Here is a 16,620-nt window from a genome sequence, read left to right on the forward strand (position 1 = left end):
CAAAACGGATAAAAGGAAGTAATCGCATCGAACCGGTCCTGCGCCTTGACACGCGATAACCCGTAAACAGGTTGTAAAAGATTCCTGTGTCCGTTCGGAAACCGTAAAAACCAACAAACAGTCGAAGGGACGAGCGAAACTTTCGGGACAATTACGTAAGTCCGGTTCTTCGTCTCCGGCGACGGGCGTGTTTGCTTCGAGTTTAATCTCGTAGTTCATAAAGTACAAAGAAACTTAGTGTAAGTACTCGGACTCTCCTCTCGTCTCGTACAATTAAATACAAATGAATTTTCATTTCATCTTTTCGAAGAATTCATGATCGACATATTTAACTCGTAGTGAGGAACGACGTTGATCTGTACCGTCTGCTGTCGATCTAAAGCCAGGAACTCGTGTTTGAAATACGGCTCCTAAATCCAAATCTCTTTCCTACGACTATGATAATCGGGAGAACACGGAAGAGAAGAAAAACAGAATGAAATATTCAATGTGTCGAATGCATAAAACAGGCCGAATGCCCTCGAGGCAGGCTGTCCGCTGCGGTAGGGCAGAGGGTGCCGCCTATACGTGAAACGTGTGTTGCGAGCGTACTCGACTCCCGTTTAATGAGGCAGCGCGCGGTACGTGACACACTACGGGCAGGTAGAAGCCGAAAGATTATACAGGTCAAGCTGCACGTCGTGCTGACCCAGTTGCGCCTTGCAAATCCCTCGGCAAACGCGAAGCGCAGCTGGGGCTCAATAGAAAACACCTCAAAGAGAATCCTCGGTAGGCAAACGCGTCTCACTTTTACTTTCACCGCCGGATGACCATCGCGTCATTTACATTTCTCAATTATTCTCTTCGTACGGGGGAATGCTGTTAGTCCGATTAGACGGCGCGGCAGATACCGATTGGACAGAATCTATGAAATGGAATTGGAAAAAAAGAGATCGACGTTCTCCAAGTTTCTACTGTCGGTCTCTTCGATCCGGTTTACTTGTCGGCCGGGAGACTAGCTCGAGCTCAAGGAAATGTTCGTGGCTCGTAAGAAGATTCCCTGGCCGAAACTCGGCCGCAAAAAGAGGGCTGAACTCGATCGTGCCGCGATGAGGCTCAAGTTTCGTTGTATCGAGCATCGCGGAAATCGCGTTTCTCCGGCCGAACCATGTTCCGGTGGCTCGGTAATTTAAATACCTCGCAGAAAGCTTCGACCCGGCGATCCTCCTTCCTCTTCTTCCCGCCGACCCGTTCGTCTCTTTGAGAGACGGAAGAAACGGGAACCCGGAAACCCGGACGATGCGCAAAATTTCAAGAATTTCAGACGTACTCCTCGCTTTCTCCCTGCCCGATGACTCACGTGGGAATTCGAGGTTTACGCCGCGACACGGTGGTGCGGTTCTCGTACCTTTACAACTCGGATCCGTCGGCGAAAACGCGATACGACTTTTTTGTGCAGGAAATAACAGTACCTACAACTTTCATTTGAAGTATTTTTCCGAGATTTTACTAAGAGGTAACTATGTTCTGAATCTACCCAAGTTCTACTTTGTATCGTTGAGTTTGATCGCGAAACATAAACTGGAGACGGTAGAAGTATGAAACGAAACGGAGGAACGGCGACATCGAAAGAAAATTAGCTCCGAAAAGAGGCAAACCCTGCTGCTAACCGAGCCCGACAAAGAAAGGGGTGAGATCCGCGGGATAAAATGAAACGGAGAGAAAGATAAACGGAGGAAGGACGATGGGGTAGAAAGTTTCCCACAATCTCTCGCCTCCTTATCGAATTCGGTTTCTCCTCTCTCTCTCTCTCTCTCTCTCTCTCGTCCTTTTCTCGCTTCTCTGTCGCTCGAATAACGCACCCTCCCCTCCGTTTCCCCTGTTGCCGGTTGCCGGCGTTCGCCACCCCATCTCATCGCCAGGTCACCCCAACCCGGAATAAATCAATACACGTGTCTGCTACTTGCTCGTACACCCGGCTCACGGGCCTTAAGCCAAATTCTCGCCGAGGAGGGAAACAATTCGCGGGGTCATGACTCGATACGCCCGGCTTAACGTGTTCTACACCGTCATCGGGGAATTAAAGAGTTTCGCGTGTAAAAGAATTGATCAACTAAAACAAGGTCAAAGACGAAAGCACGAAGCTCGAGTCACCGATTCTTCTTTATTTTATCGTACCACCACTGTTAAAGAAGACTCACCTAATTGGCGGCAAATGTCGGCCTTCAGATGCGAGGGCAGATTCTTTTCCTTGAGCAACGCCTCGTAGTGCTCCTTGGCCAGACGATACTTCCCCTGGACTTCGTGTAAATGGGCTATGTGAAATTTTACTGCAACAGACCAAAGGAATTTATGTTTTAGTAATCAGGAATTGTGACACGCGTACAGTAATACAAAATTCCAGCGTCGAAGAGGAACTGAAAGTATAATTACACGCGCTAATGTTCAGTCGCGTGAATCGCAGTGTTTATACGCTGTTCAAACATTAAAAGTGATCACCTCGCTGATTATAATATCCATTTTTTAATTACGATCGTAAACAGTTTGTACGTGTTCTGTCGTAACACTTGTTTCTGATAAGCGTCAGACTGACTGACCCGAACGCTACTGAATCCAGCTTTCAGCTCTCAAACTATTTTATAAGTTCAACTTCCGCCGATTCCTGGTAAACAGAAACGATGCCTGCACGATCCGGGAATCGAGGGAGATCGATGAATCAGAATCATCAATGATTCAGTTGCGGTGCGCATAATTCCAGATCCCCAATCATCGTTTCGAGAAGAATTAAGTAAAAAGGATAACGTGCGATTCGTTTAATCAACAGCTGCTTTCAAATTCCATTGGACACGCGCGATTCAATCTTTTTAAGGACGTTAGTCCCAAAATCCATTTTCTACAGAATGTTTTGAAATTTTGCATGAGTATTCAATAGAGCATCACAAATATATGTGTAAAATCTTAGAGAGATCTGACGATTGGGAGAGTAGCAATAAATTATCGAATTCGGAACTTTACCATGTGAAAACGAGAAAAGGCCGGTAAAATGATGGATTTCAGCAATTTAAGGAAAAACGGTTCTACAGATATTTTCAAAAAACTGACACATGCTAAATTAACTTATTACAATTGTATTAAAAAAAAAATCAGAAAATTTTGATGATTCGTTTAGTAGAAATACTGAGATGAAGTACGGTATTTTTGTACAACGCGTTCTTGAGAACGGCGAGGGAGGGGATAGTGTAGCCAATAGCGGCAACGGCTCTTCTGTGTAAGCTTGTGTAAGTGCGTATGTATACGCTGTGCGATGTATTAGAGGGCCAAAGGTTCTCAACCATTTGTTTCTATTTAATATGTGTACCACTACGTGGCACCACTTGAAATGGTTGAGACCAACTGAGCGGGACTAACGTCCTTAAGCACCGGTCTCGCGGCAGAGAACCGAGCGAGCTTTTTCATTTCGTAATATCCTGCCTCGCGCCTGCGACTATTTTTATTCCGCGTTAAACTTAGACCGTGAAATGGTACGACAGATCGGATCCGTCTTCCGGGTGACTCATACGCGGTTCTTGGTAATCCAAGGTGACGTAGATAAAGCTGTACGCGAGACGAGATGAAATTCCGCCGCGGATTCCCCATTATTACTCAACGTTTAATGTTCTGTTCCACTTATCCACAGAATGCTACTCGGAATCATGCGTTATACATCGCGTCTATGTTTTCAACCGGCGTGTTCACACGATTCATGAATCACGGTTTATAATTTCTACCTTCGTATAACGTCGGCCAAAATCCTTTTTCTTTGCGCCGTTAGATTTATCATACGTCGAGCGATCATTAAATTTAACAGACTGACCGAGTGTGAGGATTCATCGTTGCATTTATATGCATCGTTCGGGCAGTTTAGAAACGCGCAGCGATTGAAGCTGGGCTCCGGGAAAATCGTTAAGGCTGCACGTAATGCACCCTTGAACAATATGTACTAACTCCGTCGTGATAGACGTTATCGCGAGTCACACGTGACACACAAATTGCCGTATCACGTTAGGAAACGGGGTCAAGTTTGCGGAGTAAACCGTGCAAAATATCAAGACGTTCGCTGTACTTGTACGTAAGAACAAGGCTTTTTTCCCGACTTTCACACTTTGAACCCGATTCCATCGCATTCGTTGTACGTAACATCGCCTGCAACGTGATGACCGAGTTGAAATGATACATTAAAACGTTGAATGCGGAATGAATCCGAATGCGTTCTCTCACGTTCACTTTTCATGGAATTTTTTCATTTCCCTTTGTTTCGATGTTCCGCCGGCGGCTGAAACAGTTCGCACTGATCCATATAATATTGGAGTATGCATAAAATCTGTACGAATTGAAAATTGTACGATATATTAATAACTTTTTTTAACGAGATCTCGCGACCTTTCGTACTCTGATTGAGGGTGTGCTCCTTTGAGGAGACAAAACGGAGGAAAATTGATACGGGAATGTTCTCTGACGAGACGTTTTTAACGTCCAAGTTTCGACAGAGGTTGGCTCGTAGAACCCAATATCCCGAGAGACGAGGAGAGCCTGAGTCTCTTAATTCTTAAGCCGACGCGGAGCTCGACCCTGTGTAACGAGGCGTCCATGAAAAAACGAGAGTTCAAAGTGAAAGTTCCCGCATATTTTAACTAAAACCCCTTCTATCGAGGTGGTGATACATTGAAAACGAGTACGAGTTTCTAGCGACTGAATCAAAGGATTTCTCGTTCGAAAACTTTGCCTCGGTCGTAAGTGATTCGCGATTCAAATGACACAGAAAATGTACTGCGTTATGTATTATCTCATTTTACTTGTACACGTTTCGCGTGAGTAAATGGTCAGACCACCTCTGAGGGGAGCGTCGATATAATTTCGGGGAGTATCGCGGATAACTTATGAGAATCTTCGTAGCCCGAAGGACGGAAAGAAAGTCGGCCACGCGAGGAAGCAACATGTGGCACGGGAGTAAGATTTCATGAGTAAAAATGCATGGTTTTACGTCGGGCCGGCAGCTGGCCGCCGTGCGTTATGTTTCACGAGTACAACGCGCGTAGGCGAAAACGCGAGGACGGACATGCGAATACTCACTTTCGAGCTTGGAGAACGAGGCAGGTGTCGTGGCATCGATCAGAGCGAGTGTCAGGTGCTTCAAGGCGGCGTCAAAGTCAGCGTGGACCTTCAGCATTAAGCCGAGCCGTAAATGAACCTCGCAGGCTCGTGGAAATCCTGGTTCCACCCATAGCACCTGCTGGAACGCTTTCACGGCCCTGGAACAAGTCAAAGTTACGCTCCCGTTAGTTCATCAAGTGTTTCAAGGACTGGATCGTTTGATCGTGAAACCCGTTTAGAAAAAGTCTAACGAATCGAAACAAGCGATAAAAAGAGTTCATGAAACACCGTCGGCGTACGCTCGTGATTACGAAGTAACGAGCAACGAACCGAGCAATGCGCGTTAAATATTTGTCAGCGTTCGTTCGGGGAGTTTCTTCGGGGTCGTTGAACGACCGTCGATCCTCGGATAATCACCGTTCGACCGTTAGTCACGATACCGAGGACGCGCGTCACGCGAGATAAGGACGCCTGAATTTTTTCCAATTTAATCGGCTCGTCCATCGCGTCTGCCCTCCGATGGGGCAAATGTCTTCGACGTTCTTGCGTTCTGAATGCGACGGAGCACCGTTTATCAATGCTCTCGATCCGAAGAATTCTGATTCTGTTCGAAAGCCCTTCGATCGTTCTGGGCCTACGTACGCCGCGTGTCGTTGACGAAAATCGGGGTTCGTTAAAAATTCACGGCTAAAGACGCAGGTTCACGCGATGGGTCGCGTAATTGCATGCACGCGATATTGTACGCGTACAGAAGGATGGACAGGAAACGGTCGGGTGTTTCTGGCTCGTCACGCGAGCAGCCGCCGGGCCTGGAAGAGAGGAGGGACGGGCAACGAAAACCATACGGGATAACTGGCGGACGGACAACGATAACGATTGTGCAGTCGCGAATGACACGGTGCGCGTATGTGCGCGTGCGATCGCCCAGGAGGCCGTGCGTTAAACGAAACCGGCCCGATTCGACGCCACGGGACGAACCCGGAAATCAATGCTTCCTGACGACGAGGGTCGCAGGCAATACTTAAGAGTCTCGTCAGTTGGATGGGCGGCTCCTTAAAATGACCTCGATGCAATTTTTGACGTACTGTTTCGATCGAATCAATCCTATTTCCTCTATTGAATCGGTGTTATCATTTCTTAGTGCGTATTTAATCTTCTAACGATCAATCGACTTGACGAATGGTAAGGGACTAAGTTCTGAAGACGAGCAAAGGAAGCAAGCTTCCGGATTCAGCTAAGTGAAGACGATAAGAGTGCCAGCTGATGTAGCACATTGAGAAAGCAAAGCTAAAACTGAACATTGGACAGTTGATTCACGTCGTCAAAGACAGGACTTTATTTTAACATAGAATGTCAAGAAAATTGCATCTATTTCTCTCGAACAACCAATCACGCTTCAAATTAAAAATGTACGATCGGCTTTAACGAGCCGTTTGGCAAGCGCGATTCCCATGTGCGGACGTCATTTTATTTCGGGTTTCGGAGTCGCTGGACGGAAGCCAGGATTCGAGTGGCTCGCTTGCAGGGATCGAGCGATACCAGACTCGTTCGAAGAGTCTGTCTCCGCGCGAGACGGACTCCTGTACATATCGAATGCGGGTGGAAACACCGCGTTTTCCTAACCGGGGTCTCGCCTCGCACTTTCCCAGACCGCGACGGGAAACCGACAGCGTAACAGGTTGCGGTGACGTTCCGTAACCTCGTGCAATGCCACTCGCACGACTTCCGACCAGGATTACCCGACCTAACGAAATCCGAACTTTATCGAATCGAATCGACAGCGTCAAGAAATTCGTGCGTCCATTGGCTCAGACGTGGAACAAATTGGACCACCGCGAGTTCTGTTCCTCCAGTCTTTAATTTGTAAGGAGCTCGTTGTCGACGGAATGTTGGTTAGAAAACAAGAATTATCGCATTAGCAGGAACGTCTTCAGTGAAGCAGAGACACGGCATTGTCTCGATCGAGTAGCAAGAGGAGGGCGGAAGTAACGAGAACGTTAATTTCGCGACGAGCTCGACGACAAATTAATTGAAGCTCGGGCCGGCTTACAATGAGGAGAAGTGGGACGAGCGAGATGAAAAATAAGAGGAACAAGAAAAAAGATGAAGGAGGGGGAGGTGGAGAAGGCGAAAGAGATCGTCGGTCGCCACGGCGTAAAGGCGGTAGTAAATTCATTCACGAGAACGGACCGTTCATCGCTTCATTCAACTCCGCGTTTCCTTTCGGGGTTCGTCGTCTTCGGGAATGAGTCACTGTTACACGCGGCCTCGTGTGGGAGAGCCAGAAATGTCACTGACTCCGCAATTGCGAAATGTTCGCGAGATCGTGCCACACGACCGTGCGTAAGTTCGTTACCGATAAGTGCTCTCGCCACTGTATTTAATTAACGCGCAGGGAGATCGTTTCGACGGTCAATTGGATTTATGGGCGACGATCCGAACCAAGAGAATTCAACGATACGTTTAACAATTTTTATGAGGGTTCGAGCCGTGAAATCTCTGTCAGGAGAAACGTGTTAAAAAGCTACGTCCAATATTTGAACCGATGACAGGCGGTCTGTCGGATTTTGGAACACGGCATACATTTGGTACACCGCGATACGTTTCCACGTGCCATGTTTGCCTCCGGCTTTCTCGCGTCAAACCGTGGAAGGGTATAAGGGTCTAAATCGACGGAAAATCGCCACTCGCAACGTGGAGGGCCGAATGGATCTGCGACTGACCTATCTCGAACATGACGAGACCGAAAACGAAATCCGATATACTGATTCTGACGGCTGATGTCGCTCGTTCGTTCCCGCTGCCATTGACCTGGGGTATTTATAGGTTTTGAAACATCGATTTACAGGCGATTAGTTACATACGCACCGTGTACACACACACACACGTACGTTTGATGTTCATCGTACGATGTCGAATCTGATTGTAAAATGTACGGGGTAAGCGACGAGTGTAACACTTGTCCCATTGCCGATTTAGGAACACGAAAGTCGCTTCGACACTTCATAGAAATTGACCGTGAAATCGTTATCAAAGTCATGAGAGTCCAAAGGGATTAAAAATATTTCTTATCGATCGACGAGTGTTTTAATACCGAGAATTTTAAACAGAGAAACGTAGGCGCGTTATCAAGCGATAACGAGCGGTCTAACGCTTACACCGAACGTTAGAATTAGAAAACTTGACCAACTAATGGGACAAAAGTTACTACGAGGGTTGTTCGTTACTTTAATCAGTTTCTTCTGACCATGCCGAGAGATTATTGCACGGTCGGGTTCGATTCGACTCGGTTCGTCTCAGACGAAAGTTTTATCGTCGCGATTCATGATTCCAAACTCAAATCCGCGAACACGTCAATTAAAAAGCACCGTCTCGACCCATTTGGAGCCCGTCCGATCTACTCTGATGGCGCGAAACGTCGGGAAGGCGGCCGGCCACTTTCGACCGGCGAACCCAAAGCGCTGAAACGGAATCTAAATGAAGCCATTAAAGCCGTGACGAGGTTCTTGCTCGATATCGTACTCGAGGATCGCGAATACCGTCTCCTCTCTCTCTCTCTCGGTTATTGTATACGCGTCGCGTGGTCGTTGCATTTCGGATTTCCTGCTCCCGGCAAGGTTCGTGCGCTGAACGCGTGCAAAAGCGTGGCCAGCCGTTTCTCCGCGTGTCGCGTTCGTCGTCCTGCAAGGGTGCATTTTAATGCACCCTCCGCGTATGAGCCCACTTCAACACCTCATAAATTAATTACCGCCAGGTATGACCCATTAACGACCGTTTTGTCGACGTCCACCACCCGAGAGTTATTCTTTTCCCTGTTCTCGCGTTTCAACTCTCAATTGTTTTGTAGGAAACAGAGTTGTTGTAACATATTTAACGCCACCATCCACGTCACGTTCTCTTTACGAACGTAACGTGTGAAATGAACAATGAATCTCAGCGTGTTTGTACGAGCATCAATAATAATTAACACGCCGTTCGCTACCGATGAGTTTTCAGCCAATCGATTACACCGAACAATCGAATATTCGCATTGGAAATCACGATCAGCTTTAAAACGTGTAACGCGATCACATTCCTGTCCTGAAAAGCGGCGCGCACGGTGAAAGGGTTAATGCACCGGCCGTGTCCCAGAGGCCGTGTTAACGCATATCGCGTTAAATCTCGTCCCGACGATTCGCGCGAGTTCTCGTTTACTTGCCCGGTAACCCTTGTCAGCGTCTCGTATCGCGCTCGCGCGCCTGCTCGTCGCAATGCAACTACCCGCGGTTCCAAACGATACGGGGAGCTTTTATGCGTCACGGAATTGCTCGCCCACACGTCCACCACCGATCCGGTCCAGGTCCGAACGATTTACATGCACACTTTTATCTGCCTAAAGCCACGGTGTTTCCTCGTGAGCAAAATAGTACAGCTAAGATCGGTGATACGAGCGACCACGTGCAATGAAATCGATCGTTCAATTTCGTACCGGTTTAATCAGTTACGGATTTACGGGGAATTTGTCAGAGACGGAAAGACGCATTTTTTAGTTTTTAGTTTTAGGATTCATCAACGAACGTTTAATTGCAAAAATAGCTCTTTTCAACGGTGCAACGGTACAGTAGAAAGCGTGGGCGTGGGCGGCACCGGATATAAAAGCAGTCGCGCGTTATGGCGCGCTCTGAAAAAAGAGATAATAAACGTGCATCATTCAGAGAGGCACGAGGCACTGTAGAATGAACCCGTACACCATCGGCACACACTGTATGCACGCGGTCTCCGTTGCTTTCTATCATCTCGACGTTCTCTCTCTCTCTCTCTCTCTCTCTCTAACTCCCTCCCACCCTCCTCCACGGTTATGCAACTGTTTTAATCCCATTGAATACAGTTGGCACGCGGGAAAGTGAAACACGTATGTACAACAAACGGGTCTTCGCAGCGTGCAAATAAACTCTTTCATACCGGGACATATGATCGCGCTCGCCGGGTTTCAATCTTCGTTCAACATTATTTAATATCAGCTAATTTATTCGTTTGCTCTTTGACTTTGATCCTCTCACGGAATCACGTGCGATCTGACTTTTGATCGATCAGCCGTTATTTCGAAGCGTCTCAAAAATCTAACACGGGACGCGAGTTTTTAGTTTTTACTCTTAAATTATGTATTAAAAATTTACTGAGTAACGAGGATTCATATAAATGAAATACGTATAGAACAGAACGCTGATATGTTCAAAGGGAGAGGGGGAGTTTTCGCGGTGTCGACCCCGGATCGCGAGCTCGGGTGAACTTTTGGTTGCACCCTTCTCAGCGTTCGTGTCCTAAGCGTCTTGCCCCGTGGGATCGCAGACAATGGCGCCCACGTCGCGTTCACCGGGACAGGAAGGCTGTCAGAACGACGGACGACTAACAATTTCCTAGTGACCCACATCGCGAGCTCGTCGCCCCACGTTGCACTCCCACGCACTCGTCACGCTGCATCGCCGCCGTTCTCCGTCGTCTGTCTCTCCGCGTTTCTACACGGCCCTCGCGTTCCCGGCCTGGCTCACCGAGCCGCCGTCGGAACGCCGCGAAGCGTTGTCCCGTTGCCTATGGCCAGTGTATCGTACCGGTTTCAGATAACCGAACGTCGACGTTCCCTCCTCGCGGAATCCCGGCTTTTCCTCCGTTCAATAGCCGCCTTTCATTTAAAATCTCTCGACCTGGCGTCCTATTGTAAACATCTGACGTCTACCCTATTTTCGGATCGTCGAAATTTTAAGGGTCTACACCAGTGCGGCCGTTCAAAATTTAAGCGATTTTTGGAAATTTTCTGGACAAAAAGTATTCGATCGAATATTTTTAAACTTTAGGGATTGTATCTGTCGATCTTTAAATTTTAATAGGATATTCTGGAAGGTATAAATTTTAGAAGAATGCAAAAAATATTTGATTTTTTAAAATTGTCACAATGGTATAGCCCCTCAACAGATATAAATGATCGATCACAACGAACGAGTTCCTCGAGTTAAAAAGTTCACCTCTTGTACAGTTGGCGATAAATTGTACACAGAGAGATTGCGTTCACAAAAATCTGACTCGCATTGTCTTTACAACTGGAGTTTCTATCACTTCCTGTACACGGTCACGCGATCGCGAACGCCCATATCGGTTCGAGATATCGTGTTAAGAAATGTTTCTACCGTACGTAAAAGTCAGTTCTACGATCGACCAGCGTTCGCTCATAAAACGACGATTCGTTACTTAAGCCTGGCCCTAAATAAAAGCGACGACAGAGCCTCGACGTTGTTGAGACACCGTGTAGAATTTCAGAAATTCTGCGAGGCTGTCGAAAGAGTCGTTACGTCTCGGAGATCAGAGATCTCGTTGCTGGTACAATCTTGACTAAAGACTGGAACTACGTTTCAGATTCGAACGAAAATATTCAAGATTTGTGAATACAACAACGAACAAGGTAATTAAACGTTCTCGCGGTTCAATTAATTAGCAGGATTAAAGCTATCGTAAAAGTGGCGAACGGCCCTCGAAACAAAATGATGACGCGCTTCGTTGCACGGAGCCCACGTGTCGATGATATTAATGAACATTGCGTCCGTGCGTTTTTCATAAGTACACTCGTCCATTTGTAACGTTTAATTTAATTGGTTTTATCGAAGCGGATCTAGCCTCGCGCGTCGATTAATTTCTCGGCGTGCACCCAGGGCACAACGATGACACCGGCGCGCCCGTACCTTTCCCGTTCGCGTCTGTTACGAGTCGCATCTGCACCTGCGTCGAGCGTCCAGCTGCACCCGTCGACGTACGTTTCCCCTCTTCCCCTTCGATACTTTGAAAACACGACGGTTGCGACGTCCGACCTTCGCCACAAGGCTCTTTATTATACACTGATCAGCATTTTTAAATTATAAAACGTCCATACATGGAGTATTTATCGATCCTGTCAGACGTTCTGCTTTTATTATGTTTAAGCATCGAACCGAACCGCTCGAGAACTCGTAATAGTCGAGGCGAAAACCTCGCGTTCGTAGCAAGTATATTCCTATTCGAGTTTCTTGCATATTCACCTTCAAGACGTCCCGAGGATTTCGCCTCTACTACCACCGTAATCGTTTCGTCCATCGACGCTGCTACGATCTTGTAACGTTACAATTTTACGGGAGCACCGAACAATGTTCGAGCGTACTTGATTGCCAGTGATGCATGTCGAACTAAATCGCTACAAACGTTCGATCGTGTCAGCTACGATATTCCGTTGGAAACACGCTCGAGCGGAGGCCACAGTCGTCGAAAAAGAGAAGTAAAACAGATGCTCTGAAAAGGTCGAACAACGATCCTCCGAACGGTGTCGATTACAAAGATCAAATTGATCATCTACTTGACAATGGGACCGTGTAATCTACCGCAGATAAAAATACTTGAGACCTCAATTAACGCGTGCATTTGAATTTCCTGAATAGGTGACTCACTTCGTTTCACCTTCTGACCAAGGAATTTTCGCCCACGAACTTTCTGTCTCTGCGTTAATGCGTTTTCTATGTTTCCTAGTAGAGAATTTTATTTAACTGCGGTAATATTAAACGCGCGTCTCGCGCGAGACACGAGCTATGCAGAATATCGTCGGTACCGATCGTAACGCGCCAGACTAGATCGTAAATTGCGACAGACGAGAGACACCGACACAGAGAGAAAGACAGAGATAGATAGATAGATAGATAGAGAGAGAGAGAGAGAGAGAGAGAGAGAGAGACCGGGATAAGGGTCCGGCCGGTGGTTTCGTAACGCCGGTGCATTGTTGTGCAGCTGGAAATTGCCGGTTCTTTTCGCCGTTGCGATGCAACGCGGCGCAACGGTACTCCTACTACCACCAACGCTATCTTCCTGAACTGGGTGCACCGCGATAGAGCCTTGGGTGCCCCGCGAATCAACCCGAACGTTCAACGGTCTCTACCTGTTAGTACGGGGGAAGCTTCGTGCGGACGTGCTTTAAAGTTCGCTTCGTCGATATCGTTGTTTCGTGGCCCCGTCGACAAATGGAGACGAAATCTCAGAATTTATCCCGGTTCCTCACGAAGTCTTCGAGAATACTCTTCTCGTCCGCTCAGAACAGTTTATTCAGTAATTCTCTATCTTTATCATCTACTAAATTTATTACCACTGCGTACGTGCTTCGAGTCGACCACCCGAAATAGATCCGAGCGAGAGGGGGAGAAAAGTGCGCTGTCATATTTGGAAAAGTAGATGCCTCTATAGATAGCCCCCTAGGCAGGTTAGATAAACGAAACGTGTGTACATACTCTACTTCGCTCCCGGCCTCTTTATCTTTTTCGATAAAACGGAGTAACCGCGCTCTCGCCTAACGGATATTAGAGAGACAATTAATCTCGCCGAGCGGTGCCTTTCACCAGCTATTTATTTCCCTTATCTGCCTACCCAATTTTTCCCCGAAATGCGTGAGAAATGAATCTCCATGACCTTATCTACTAAATTGTTTCACGGCGTCGCGATAGCTTTCGTAAAATATCTGTCGGTCGATTCCGTTTACCGAGACTGACTCGGGTCCATTTCATTCAGAATTTTTTCGTCTCATAATTAATGTTACCATTATATTAAATCAATGAGAAAGCATTGAAACCTTACTCCTCCGTAATTATCATTTTTCCTAAAAGTTCATTGCTTCATTGGACACAGCTTTTTATTACACGTCTTAAACTTTTGTCAGAGATCTTACGGCTCGTACAACCTTAAATGACGCGACCGATGTCGATTCAAACTGATAAGACGGTCTGTAAAGTACGAGCAGAAAACAATTTGCGAACGAAGGGGTCGTAAAGAACGGGGAATTTTTCTCCGACTCGTTTCGCTCGCGAACGTGCCCGGTCGCACGTAAAGTATGAACGCGTCGGGGCACGTGGCCGCGGGCGAGAATACGACAGATGCATCTCCGTAGCACGCGCCACGCAGGTGCAGTTTCGAGTGCAACCGAACTAAATCTTGTTGGACAAGGTGTCTGCAGGGACCTCGCTTCTGTTCTTACCCACTTAACTTTTACCCGGCCGGTCGACGGCCGATCGATCTATGCGCTCGTCTTCCCGACCCACCGACCACGACGTAAACAGACTCATTTTTCCAATCTTTTTTTAATATGGGGATACGTCGCGATTCACATTGTGAGATCGCTCGAGACAATCAGCGACGTACAAATTTTGTTCCTCGGTGAATTGAAACGTTGCAACGGGGTCGGAGGTAAATCACACGAAAGGTAAGAACGTGAAACTAGACGAGACAACCCCTTATCTTGCATCGGGACGCGACTGAAGATGTTATCTCGTGGGGACCTTCTCTTTTTCAAACCCCTGTCCCGGTCGAGAGACAACGACTTTAACGATCGTGTACAGCGAGCCGGTCGTGAAATACGAGCGACCCTGAAAGCAAGTGGTAAATTGCGATCTAACGATTCCGCCTGCCGAATCGTGCTCATACATATCGTATACGTGTACGAAGTGCGAGCAGCTAAAAGGTGTCCGGCCACCACCTGTCCGTTACGCCGCGGGCGAACCGAGGAAATAATCCCCCGAGCCATCGATAATTTATTACACCGAAGGGACACCGCGAGCATTCATCGTTTTCAACTGCGGCAGTAACAGCGGCGGTCTAATGATAATAGTTCTCCCGCGATTCGAACGCGTCAGCCGTGACCAAAGGAGATGTGCGGAAGAATATATGCATGTATTTTAAGGGACTCAACCAGTCTTAGATTAGGTGATTTTTGGGAATCTTTTTTTGAAAATAAGTATCGAATAATATTCTTTAAGGTATAAACTTTCACTGCAAGAAAATTTTATTTTTTTTGTTACGCTGATATAGCTATGTAGGTCGGTCGATAGCGACGCGTTTGCGTTCAGTCAAATTAATTTCGTGCGTTAGTCGACGGTCTTTAGTGCATTTAAAATGACTAACAGGAGGAATCTTCGTAATTGCAAACTTTTATAATTGAACCTAATAATTTTCGTTCATCGCCCTTTATTCTCTAATTAAAACTTTCAAGGATCACAACTACGATTCTTATTTTCGAAGAGAGAAAATGAATTTGATTAAAAACACGAAAACAAGCAAGTTATTAAGACGCTCTCCGCTGAACTTCTTATTGGATCCGGCAAAGTCTCCAATCGACTAAAAGCTAAACGTTCGCTGTAGCTGCTCATTGTTCGAAGCAGCTGTCGCGAATTACATGAATTACGAGAATACGAAGTTGTTATCTGTACGACACGATTCCTCTCAACGGTCTACCAAACGTATGCGGGACCGGATACCGATCACCTGTTTATCGAGACACCCTTGTCGGTTCGAATCGATGTAACTCGGAAACGAGCTTCTAAATTTCTTTCGAATTCCGCGCTTTTTTACAACCGTCTGTTTGAAAAATTTCAAACACCGTCTCGAGTCACAGCCGGGACGATCGTGGCCCGTTGAGAGCCCGTCGCAATTCGGTTTCGAAACTGTCTCGAAGATAAATTGAAATCGCGCAAAGGATTTATGAAAAGGGGCGATGGTTCCCGTTCTAATTAGCACGGTCGTCTCATGGGCAAGATCCTATCTGTCCAGTGAGCGTTTAAACAGTTTAACAGTACCAGCGATCTATCGCCTTGGATCTCTCGGCGTAGGTAGCTGCGTGCGCGTACTTTCCACCCTTTCTTATTACGGACGCTCGCACGCGTGAAAACGCACGCGCGTAATACCCGGCGCGACTCTTAATGGGTAAACAGACGGTGGCCAGTCGCGTGCCACTCTGCGCCGGACTCGATGTCCACCCGTGCATCCTCCCGTGCACCTGTCCAACGTTTTAGTACCGCGACTCTCGCTCTACAGGGTGGGTCAGAGGTGACAAACCCGTATCTAGGAACTTTACCTTTGGGCCCTCGGAAAGAATCTCTCACGCTCGAACCCCGATCTCGTGTTTCAGGGACCTCTCTAAGTCTGCACTTTTCAATGCGTAAATCTTTGAACTCGCGGACGTTCGAATCATACGTATCGATCCCCACGCGTTTCTCCGGCGGTTACTTCTGACGCACCCTGTACGCCCTTTCTCTCTTCATCGTCTCGGGTCGTTCGAGCGTGGACGGAGAAACGATAAAGGTAAAAAAGAATCGGGATCGTGTCTCGAGGGTGACAGGAAGGAAGAGGACGGCGAAGAAGCGCGTAGCGTACGTGAGACAGGATGTGGGCAGCTGTTTACCAGCTGGAGGACGATACCGTGGCGGCAGTGATGGGCACGTCGTGGGATTTTTTCGCATTGGCCATCTAAAAGATATCTGTCCTGTACGCTTCGCGTAGACTCGTGTCCATTAAGAATGTATTGGCTATACAGTCAATCCAAAAAGTTTATGTACCTTAGAAAAACGCATTCCCTATAATTAAAAAGAAATCAGACGTCGGAAGTAACAATGCTAATAATAAATAGCTACATGCTAAAAAGTATAGAAGGAAATATCTAATTAAGTATTGACGCTGACGAAAAATTTTTTTCTTCAAAAT

At 47.0% G+C, this 16,620-nt stretch overlaps 1 protein-coding gene across 2 annotated transcripts in view; it reads right to left on the minus strand.

Annotated features, from left to right (window-relative positions):
- Utx (Utx histone demethylase) overlaps positions 1 to 16,620 on the minus strand; it is a 71,696-nt gene that overhangs the window by 11,337 nt on the left and 43,739 nt on the right. For both annotated transcript variants that reach the window (XM_018026487.2, XM_026814475.1), the window contains 2 exons: positions 5,089 to 5,267; positions 2,181 to 2,309 (listed from right to left, as the gene is read on the minus strand). In XM_018026487.2, the coding sequence (XP_017881976.1) occupies positions 2,181 to 2,309; positions 5,089 to 5,267 (308 nt within the window). The remainder of the gene's footprint in view (positions 1 to 2,180; positions 2,310 to 5,088; positions 5,268 to 16,620) is intronic.

This window comes from Ceratina calcarata, unplaced genomic scaffold, assembly GCF_001652005.2.
Source record: "Ceratina calcarata isolate Rehan_Ccalc_2016 unplaced genomic scaffold, ASM165200v1 scaffold39.2, whole genome shotgun sequence".
NCBI classification, from domain to species: Eukaryota; Metazoa; Arthropoda; class Insecta; order Hymenoptera; family Apidae; genus Ceratina; species Ceratina calcarata.